The 10477-nt window shown below is 34.3% G+C and overlaps 1 protein-coding gene across 1 annotated transcript; it reads right to left on the bottom strand.

The window, feature by feature from the left end:
• Positions 1-6221: 6221 nt before the first annotated feature.
• On the bottom strand, positions 6222-9698 carry LOC104594226 (structural maintenance of chromosomes protein). Its single transcript, XM_010254432.3, has 5 exons — positions 8865-9698; positions 8188-8406; positions 7447-7542; positions 6762-6866; positions 6222-6605 (listed from the first exon to the last, which is right to left on the bottom strand). The coding sequence occupies exons 1-5, from the start codon at positions 9459-9461 to the stop codon at positions 6384-6386; spliced, it is 1239 nt and encodes a 412-aa protein (XP_010252734.1). The 5' UTR covers positions 9462-9698; the 3' UTR covers positions 6222-6383.
• Positions 9699-10477: the final 779 nt, after the last annotated feature.

The raw sequence follows: 10477 nt of genomic DNA, 5'->3' as shown, positions 1-10477 counted from the left end.
AAAGCAGAAAAGTGTCGACATTGTGGACTTTTCCATTACTTGATCAGAAAGTTTTGCCTTTTAGACTTTTCTTGATAAGAAAGTTTTGCCTTTTAACCACCCACAGGTCCACTTTGGGTAACTTTGACGACGACGACGACTACGTATGTATGATGTGGACTATGGTATGCTTCCAAGAATAAGATGTAAATGGAGCCATCAATTAGACTTCGGAGCCCAATAATGAATTATTTATGCAGAGTAATGTTTGAGTAGCACATTACTACATTTATTTGATTGAGAAACAGATCGTTCAGCCTTCATTCATTTCTTCTTTGTCCCTCCCTTTTAATACATTTCACACTCATAGTGACACCACCAGCCACGACAAATCACATTGTAGATTAGGTACTGCAGATAGTGATATCTCGCGAGGCATGAGATTTTATATCCCCCAGCCAATCCGGACTCATGGAAACGTTATAATGAAGTCACTGGCGGAGCACGGGAAAATCCTAAATCTATCAATTAAATAAATGAAAATTTCACCAAATTCAGTAATTATCATAAATTATGGTTATTTTAATGAAATTTACTGTTAATTTACAGATTTTTAATTTATAGTTAACGAAAATGTGTTTGTTAATTAACAATGAATTAAAATTAAGGTAAATTTATGTTTAACCCCCTCTTCTATTAATTAAATTACTCAGCCATTGGCTCAGGACCCAATTCACTGCCCAAGCTTGGCAAAAATGAGAGACCGACCATACATGAGCCCTATCAACAAAGAAAATAACCTTTTTCTCGAGTTGGGTGAGCCAATTCAAATGCAACCCAACCATTATTTTATTAATGGGTAACATTATCAACCTTTAATTGGCGTTTAATTTAATGAAAATAAATTTTAAAACTAATAGATTTGTATAATCATCTGAAGTTACTTTTCACGGTCATATAGAAAATTCCAATTTTTTTCAAGAATGGCCATTGATTAATGAGTCATGGCTTTTTTTGTCAAAATTAATTATTATTTATATATTAATTAATTATTAGTTGTAGTTCAATGCCCTACTTTACGCTAATAGCATTGTTCTTTCTTGAACCTTCTGACATTGTTGCATGATTGCATCTACACTACATGATGAAAATGTCAAAGTTACCAAATCATTTGAATGGTAAATAGGCTTTTAAATTAATTATTCCCTATTACATTGACCATAAAGTTCATAAAATTTGTATTGCTTTTTTTTCTATAATTGTAATATATCTTATTGAAATTTATATATATATATATATATATATATATGATAAGATTGAACTTAGTTTGGGCTCCAGCTGGGCTTATCTGAGAAAGCCCGCAGCTGAGCATGTCAGCTTAAAATTTTGTCCAAACCTAATAAAAAACAGACATATGAGACCAACCCGTTAGCCTACCCGGCCAATGAGCAAGTCTATTGCCGCCCAAATTCCACAAACATATCTTTTCTCGACAAAGCTAGTCATCTAACAATATGTTAAAATATTTGATGCCTCGCCTCATTCAAAAACGTGTTTTTGTGCATTAACTCTGATTTATGGCCAATTTAAACCCGAATGTCCTTTCTTCTTCACCCGACATCACATATGGCTCAATCCGAATACATTTAGTTATTGTATTACCGGCTAGATCAATCATAAAATGGTTGGCGCTTGGAGTGGACCACTAAGGGAGATCACAAACCTCTCCACCTGAGTCAGAATACATGAGAACGAGAACTAACCAACAACAAAAACCCCAAGTATGAATGCAAAAACGCAGGCCGAGATGATCCAAGAGTTCTCAAGCAAGAGCTTAAGCAGCGAGCGGCGGGTCTCCAGTCACTCGACCCTCCTTTTATAAAGCACTCCAATGAATGTGATCTTTTCCATCCAACAGTCACAATCACATCTCTTCGGTTTTGCATGCCAACGAGAACCAAGATGATCCCAACCTATCGTTCCTCTCCGAGCTAGATGCTCCCGCAAGCCTTGAATCGTCCGTCACCTTTACTCACGAACAAAAGCACGAGACTCACACCCAAGCAATGAATACATCGAAAGTGATGTAACCAAATCCACCCATGCAATCATATGAGGACACATGGCACGCCCGCAAGGATAGTATCTTCATCATGCAAGCCTTTGGGGCATCATCTTTTCATCCTCAAGTTAATGCAAAGCCTTAATAACAAGCGTTACAATCTCAGCTTTTCATCCTCTAGTTCATTTATGGCTATGGCTGAGTAACACTTAACCATGTGGTCAACACCTTAATACTCTCACTCTTAGTGGCGTCCGACATGCAGAGTTATTACCAAGAGCTCAATACACATACGTACACTAACAGTATGGACTCAGTGTCTCAAATAACACTTTTACACTTTTTAACTCACTTAATTGCTCTTGCATTCCAACCACTTCGGTTTCCTTTAATCTTTTGTTGACTTGACAATCGAATTCTTCACCCCCCTAAGACCACACCCCAAGGCCCTAACGTTTTTTGTACTTGTAGGCAGGACCCTCAGCCTCTCATCACCTCAAGAATTCCAACTTTAACCTTCAAGTTGTCTTTGATAGTAGGATTGTTAATTGGACTGGATCCGGTCAAATCCAATGTGAGTCCATTACAAATGGGCCTGGTCCAATCCAGTCCAATGAATATTTTGAACCGGTCTAGAGACTGTCCAATCTGTTCAAATTCATGTTAATTTAGATTAGTTTCAACTCAAACCTGGTCCATTGACACCTATGTTCTTATCTTCTATCAATGGATCAGATAGTGGCTCAATCCAATATAAATTCAATTATGGACTGATCAGGTCCAATCCAATATTTCATATTGATCCGTTCAGTCCATCCAAATTCAATGTCTTATTAGTCCATTCAATCCATCCAAATAGATTTTGATTTGGACAGAATCCAACCCAAAATCGATCCGTTGACACCCCTAATTGATAGCATCAAAATCCCAAATAAAATAATTTAAAATTAGCATTAATGCTCCTATCGTAATCAATATGACCCGAACATAAATAATCACCGTAGTCGAATCCAATCATAAGACCAATGGCCTTGCCACGAATTATAACTTCACTGTAACAGAAATCCTAACTAGGATTCCGTGACCTTTAATTTTTAAAAACAGACTTTTACATGGGAATGCCATGCTTTAACTACAAAAGAGACGATCAACGCAACTTTTTCAAAACCTATATAAAGATCAAACTAGAAGGCTCTCGACTCCCTACTTTCCCCAATGTATACTATTATAAAAAGTACAAATGAAGGTGTGACTTTTATTGAATACAATATTTGTACTTGTGTATTTAGTATATTTCTAATTATGAAGATTAAAAATATAATTTTAATTAATGCTGTTCATCTTATTTAATCTCCTTTCATTAAGTCTTATATTTAAGGTATTAACTGACATTCTCTCTTATTAAATCATATATTTAAGTTATTTTTTTCACTAATAAATGCTACTAATTAGATCAATGTCTAATACTTTTAAAATGTAAACCCATATATTTTAAAACTTACTCCAAAAATCCTAATGATGACTAAGCAATTCAACCATCCGAATCAAATTGGTCAACCTAAGAAGTCATAGTCAAATAATAAAATCTTTAAACAAAAATAATTATAGAAAATTACAAAAAATATAGAAAAAAATCAACACATTTATGATATTTTTCTTAATCAAATTAAAAAAAATAAGTGTAATAAACAAGAATTATGTTTGTTGATGATGAAAATTAAATATATAATCCAAAACTAACCAAAAATAAAATTATTTTCTTGTTTGCCGTAGATCAAAAATTCAACTTTTTGGCCAAATGTGTCAAACTTTAACGTCATAATTAAATAATAAAAATTAATAAAACATAAAAAAGACAAATGAAAAAATACACAAGTTTTACAAAAAAGCATTTGGGCACATGTATAATATCATATATTTATCATATTAAACAAAAAAAAGTTTATATAACAGAATTATATTTACACATAAAAATAAAAAATTAGAAAAAAAAATATGAACACATCTATACTTGGCAATTGGGTTGGGTGGGTCAGGTTCGAGTTGGGTCAAGTTACTTCGGGTTGATTTCGGGTTGTTTTAATTTTGGGTTGGGTTGTCAAATGCTAGACCCTAACCCTAAATATTCAGGTTAGAGTTGACCCATGGGTCAATTTGGGTCATCCCAAAAAATAATTGGAATTTAAAAAAATAAAGAAAATTTACATGAAAAATGTCAATTAAAAAAAAAAATTAACCTTAAAATTTCAAATATAAAATAAAAAACTTGAACATTTAACAATTTAAAGAGTAAAGAATAAAAAGTAAAGACTAAATAGAAAAAATTAAAGAGTGGAAACTTCTAACAATGCATAAATAATCCCAATTAGACTTAACAATCAAATAAGCAGGTTGACCCATGACCCAACCCAGTTTTTTCGAGTCGGGTCATTTTCGCATTCGGGTAGCTAAATATGAGACCCTAACCCTATTTTTCCGGGTTGGGTTGGATCGGGTTCACGGGTTGGGTCAAATTTTTGCCAAGTCTAAGCACATCTAGTATTCTATATTTACACTAATACTAAAAATGTGAACAAAATTGTAAAACTCTCTTTTGGCTAAAATACACTTTGAATTTAACCCCTATTTAATTATGAGGTTTAAAATGTAATTTGAACTACTGTTTCACTCATTTAATTCCCTCTCTTTAAATCTTACATTTTTTTTGATAAATAAACAAAAAATATATACTAAGAATATAAAACATTATAAACAGAAGAATCTACCAATCATGTAAGCCTATCAATGATACCCAAAAATTTACAACCCAATACGAGGCATTTATGAAATTGGATTTGAATTTTGCAATCTTCTTCAAATTAATAATGTAGATCTATGGATTATCTATCATATCCATAAAGCTATTACAACTTCTTCAATAATTATTTTTTATATTTTTATATTTTTAGCATTAAAAATAATTAATAATTAATTATATTTTATGATTTAATCACAAGGATTAATTATGTTATAGGTCTATGGTTAATCCTATAAAGCAATTGAAATTTCTTCTCAAATAATTATTTTTTTGAATATATTATATAAGATTTATTTATTTTTTATAATTTTTAAAAACAAAAAATAAATCATAATTATTAATTACATTTGCATTTAGAAATTGTGCAAATGCATGTTTTATGATTGGATAAGATAGTTAGGCTCTCCCATCCCTTAAAACTTAAGAATCATAGTTTATAAATTATAATTAAGCATAATTTTTTAATGAAATTATAATTGACTACAAGGTAATTTTTTTCATAAAACCATTAAAATATATTAATTTAATGTACACACACCTAATTAAAGCCTTATATTTAGTGTTATTGATGTATTTTTATAACTTATTGAAGTATTTATAGTGTTTTCATGCATCTATGTGTATCTTAATTTTTCTAGAATACACACGTGTATTTAAAGCATATCCTAATACATCTCTTAAAATTACCTTTCAAATACAGTTGATGTTTCCAAGAGATTGGGAAATTGCTAAATGTATCCATTGTGATTAATGAAAGATTGAATTTTATGATTAAAGATTATAAGAATAGATACGTGATATCCACATCATCAAAAGGAAGCCTTTACTCCCCAGGAATATGACCATCATGGCATCATCTAACACATGTTTCCAAGTAGCCACAAGGAAGAAGAATTAAGTGGAAAACAGGAATTTCAAGGTCCCAACCAAGAAGACTACAAACAATGAACAAATTTGATGTGAATTGAGATCTGCTCCTCACATAGTGCGCCTCACACCAACCTCACAGCCACATCCCACCCTGTATTGGGAACATCTTCCCATGAATAATACATTGAAGGACTGGAGATGTTCTCGATGTGCAGCCAGGACATGCTGTGAGGTCAGTGTGAGGAGCAGATCAGGACTCTTCAGTATCCTCTTGGGTAATTTACACAAAAAAAAATCCACATACTTAGAAGATCTTAACCCTGCGCAATGGTGCTCTGTCAAAGATCATTTTCTAACCATTCAAAATAATGTAAGAAACTAGACAACTGCAATGTTCATCAGGTTGATTTTTTATGAGCCAAATTGATGCAATGAATTATTGGCCTCTATCCAATATATGTATCTATATGTTGCAAATTCTCAACAAGGTCTGCAGCAATAGAGCCCACATCTAATTGATATCAGACATCTATAGATCATTATGAATGATATAGTTTTCAAATACAAAAATATATATTTAGCAGAAAGGAAGCCTTCAACAAAACACAAAAGAATTGGGGGGAAACAGAAATAAGAAATGGCAACTGAACTAAAACCTGATGCCAAGTTTCCCATTCAGAAAAGCCTATGATGCATTGGCTTTCCATTGGTGCATTTGTTCTCATCTGATCTGCGAGCTGCAAGAGCAGCAGTACTCCCCAAACGTGGCCTCTGGCAATATTCAGAACTCTTTGACAGTTTCTCGCCCTGAAACCCTACAGCATTCTCTTCCCAGACCTGTATATCGCTCTCAAAAGTTTCTTCAGGTGGTGAATTGTAGCCCCTCATCTCAAATTCCTTTAAGAGAATAATTTATTTATTAAACATCAGGATTTCCAAATAATAAAAAAAAAACTACAGGGGTTATTGAATCCCCATAACTACAAAATAAAAAACTAGAAACATGACAGACTGAAAAATAAAGAAGATTCCAAAGTTTAGGGGCATGTGTACCTTGGATTTCATCATGGAATAATAAGGTGTCAAGCAAGGATTCAAATCCTTGAGCAACATGTCATCTGGACTACCAGGGGTTATTGAATCCCCAGAACTATATTCCTGTGCAGTCTCTCACAAAATTAGAGACAAAATATACAAATAACTCCAGATGACATTAGAACTTTCAGGCTCAAATTATATTTCCCACGTAGTTAAAAGGAAAAAAAAAAGAAGAAAAAAAAACGATGATTCAATTGTAATAGAAAATAAAGGAACTCCAGAATTAAGCCATAAACACTCTAAGTGTATTATAATGGTGCATGTTTGAACTTTGAATTGTTACTAGTTCACAGTTTTAAGTGCTCAATGCATAATGATATAGCCAGATGATTCAGACTTTTGTCCCATGACAACCTAATCCATCACATTCTATCGGTTGATCATAAAGTAGTATACTAAATTTAGGTATTGATTGTGTTAAATTCATTATCCATTTAGGCCACTTTTTCAACGCAATATATCTTTGTTGAGTTTTGGCTTTGAGCATGAATTCAAAAGCAAGTAAGCATTTATTAACAAGAATGAGTTTCTCCAATCCTCCCATGCAAAAAATAGCTAGCGCATATTCAGCAATATTAGCAGCAATGGTTTAATTAAATGTAAAAGTTTCAGGTATCAGCTTGAATTGCAGCTTGCTTACCAAAGAATTAGCCGCTTGTTGATCATATGATGGCGTTTTTGGAGAGTTGACATGACCTTCAAAACATGCCCTAGCTGCAAATTTATCTGCTTTCACCTGTTTAATGAATGCATATGTTAAAATTTGAAGCCTAAAGGCCCTAAACCAATAAAGGAAACAAAAACGCTGCAGGCCTTTCACAACAATAAAAAATAAGTAAAAAAATGCATTTCTTTGAGGATGGAATCAAATTCACATTTTATAACTTCTGGACACGGTCCAGGTTTGAACATGACAAATTAACAGTGTGTAAGTCCGGGTTTGGGCATAGTAGATTCATGCTAGTAGAGGAGGTTCCCAGATTGTGCTATGCGGAAATATGTACTTCATCTATCATAGTGGTTTCTCATCTACACTCGGTGCTCAATAGCATCAGCTATTTCTGTTGGGAGAAGTCTTTTTACACCTTTGACAAAAGGGAATGAAGTTCTACGAGTGGGGTAAGCAAAAGGAACAGTTTGACAAAGCAAAACTAAGCGTGCATTTCCAAATCATGGTATCCCAGAGTTTTTCCCTCAGGGGCAAGCTACAAGCAATTGATTCTGCCGTGTGTTTGCAAATGAAAACAATCCCATAGAATTAAACAATCAAATATTCCGGTCCTAGTTGGAAAGGTGTCTTGGAAAATAAAAACCTGAAAAACTTTTGAGCTGCAGAATATGATGTTATGATATTTGTGCAATTCGTATCATAAGGATATACCTCCGCAAGATCCTCTGCAAGAATTTGGAGCTGCCCTGTAAGAGAAGTGACTTGTCTTTGGAGAGTTGGGATGAGTTGTTTTGCCTGTTTCAGCTCTGAGCCCTGCTTCTCCAGGAGTTCCTGAAGTTGGGAATTCATAACATCTGGGAATAAAATGGCACTCTTTAAGGACTTTATCTCTTCCCTTTGCTTCAAGCACAAGTCTTTCAACTTTTCAACCTGCGGAAGCGCAGGAACAGACATGAAGTATCAGAGAATCTTCAGTTCTGAAGCTTAACAAATGCATGTTCAAAACTTTCATGAAACCAAAAAAAAAGGCATCTAAACCAGTTTTTGTGATTTTAAGGTCGATAACACTAACAGTATAAACTAATGAATCCAATTCCGATGGTATCTTCTACCAAAAGGAAAAAACAAGGGCAAAACTCAAAATAAAAAAGAGCCTGATAATAACGAGAATCTCTGGGTCTATAATGCTGTAATTTGGGATCACATTGGAAATTCTGGGGTACAGTTGCAGCTAAAAGGAAAAATGATTAAATGCTGTCATTTGTAAATTAAACAAAAAATTGAAAGATAAATCTCATACAGGCATGAAGTTTCTTTCTCATAGGATAAAAGCTCGAAATAAGTGATAAAAAAAAAATAGGAACAGAAATACACAGGAAGAAAATTACCTCTCTATTTTTCTCCTCTAGCATCAATTTGAGCTCCGAGATCTCCATCTCATACTCCTTATTCTGTGTCAGTAGTTCTCTCTCGCTCCTAAGCACCATGGCTAATGTCCTGGTATTTGACTTGACCTCCGTCAATGCCTTTGCCTCAATTCGATGTGTTGCTGAAGAACCTTTCTGGAACAATTTCCTGGGAAGAGCAGAAAAGGTTGAGCCTTTAGCTCCCGTCTTCTTCAGATCCTCCGCAATAAAATCAGCTGGAATAATCAGTTGCGTTTTATTGGATCCCGTCTTGGGCATTGATCTCTTCTCCATGAACTTCTTTACCATAGCACTCAAGTTCTGCTCGTTCTTGACCTTAGGCAGAGCTAGATCAGAACACTTTGTCTTAGAAAGAATGCGAGAGGAATTTTCCGCCATGGAAACGGGATCGGGCGATCCACGTCGGTTGCCTGAGCCGGCGATTAGGCGTTTGAGAGCAGAACGATTCTTGCTGGGGTTCTTGAGCTCGGACGACGAGGAGGGATCAGAGACTTGAGAAGACGCTGAAGATCGAGAATCCAATGAGGGATAACGAGAGGAGTGCTTGATAGAGGCCATGTTCGAGAATGAGGAACAGAGAGTAGTAAGGGGGTTTCAAAACGAGGGTTCAGATTTGAGAGAGATCATAGATTTGGAAGAAGAGCAGAATACGAAGTTATGAATGAAATGGAAAAGATTTAGAGGATTAGGATAGGAAGAGGCTGAGGGTCTCCGTGAGTCCCGTTAACAGCCCTCAAGAGGAGGCTCAGGTGATGCCTATGAGCCATAAAGACTTGGCAGAGAAGAACTCATTGCAGCTGTCTCTTCTGTTGGCGCCGTCTCCATTCAAATTTTCGCATTAAGCGCCCGACTAGCGTTGTCTTTTCGTTTCCCTTATTGGCCTTACATTCCGCATTTGAATACAGATCGCCAGTTATACAAATCCATCCTTCAGCACACATCTAGAATCTTTGCCCATTTCACATAATCACATTGTTCCAGATATAGGCAGTAAGATGGATTTGTACGTACCCCACTAGCCAGTAGCCACTACCCTACCCGGGGTAAATAATTAAAAATTATTTTATAGTTAATCTAATTAATCATTCAATATATAAAATTAGTTAAATAATAATCTTTTTAAATAATTAAAAATAAAAGTAAATATTAATAAAATAAACCTTAAAATACTAATTCTTAATTAATAATTAATTAGATGATTATAAAATTATTTTAGTTATAGTAAAATATAAAATAATACAAATGTTACTAATTAATTAATAATTATTATTAGGGTGATTTTCTCACTATTTTCCCTCTTGCAACCAAACAATGAAACATAAAAAATTTTCACCCCATTTTTTCTTTCCCATCTTTTTCTGTTTCCCACCATATTTTCCCGTTATCGTTCACTAGTCCCTACTATCATATTATTTCTGGCGCTGGCACAGGCATTATTATATGGATGATATACAGGAGCAAGACATTCCAGGAGACAACAAGACGCTCCCACTGAACAAACATCACGGTACAATCATGGTTATTCTTCATTATTAACCTGATGGGATCAAATTCGATTGTGTATTGATTGTATT

This window comes from Nelumbo nucifera, chromosome 1 (genome assembly GCF_055504915.1).
Source record: "Nelumbo nucifera cultivar China Antique chromosome 1, China Antique-T2T, whole genome shotgun sequence".
NCBI classification, from domain to species: Eukaryota; Viridiplantae; Streptophyta; class Magnoliopsida; order Proteales; family Nelumbonaceae; genus Nelumbo; species Nelumbo nucifera.
This window is presented reverse-complemented; position numbering and strand designations above follow the sequence as displayed.

Excerpts from the sequence above, each read along its gene's own strand:
- LOC104594226 (XM_010254432.3), bottom strand. The coding sequence starts at position 9,461 with ATGGCCTCTATCAAGCACTCCTCTCGTTATCCCTCATTGGATTCTCGA. Across the intron at positions 8,407-8,864 it reads TAGAGGAGAAAAATAGAGAG|GTTGAAAAGTTGAAAGACTT; the intron begins GTAATTTTCTTC and ends GCGCTTCCGCAG. Across the intron at positions 7,543-8,187 it reads TTGCAGAGGATCTTGCGGAG|GTGAAAGCAGATAAATTTGC; the intron begins GTATATCCTTAT and ends TTCATTAAACAG.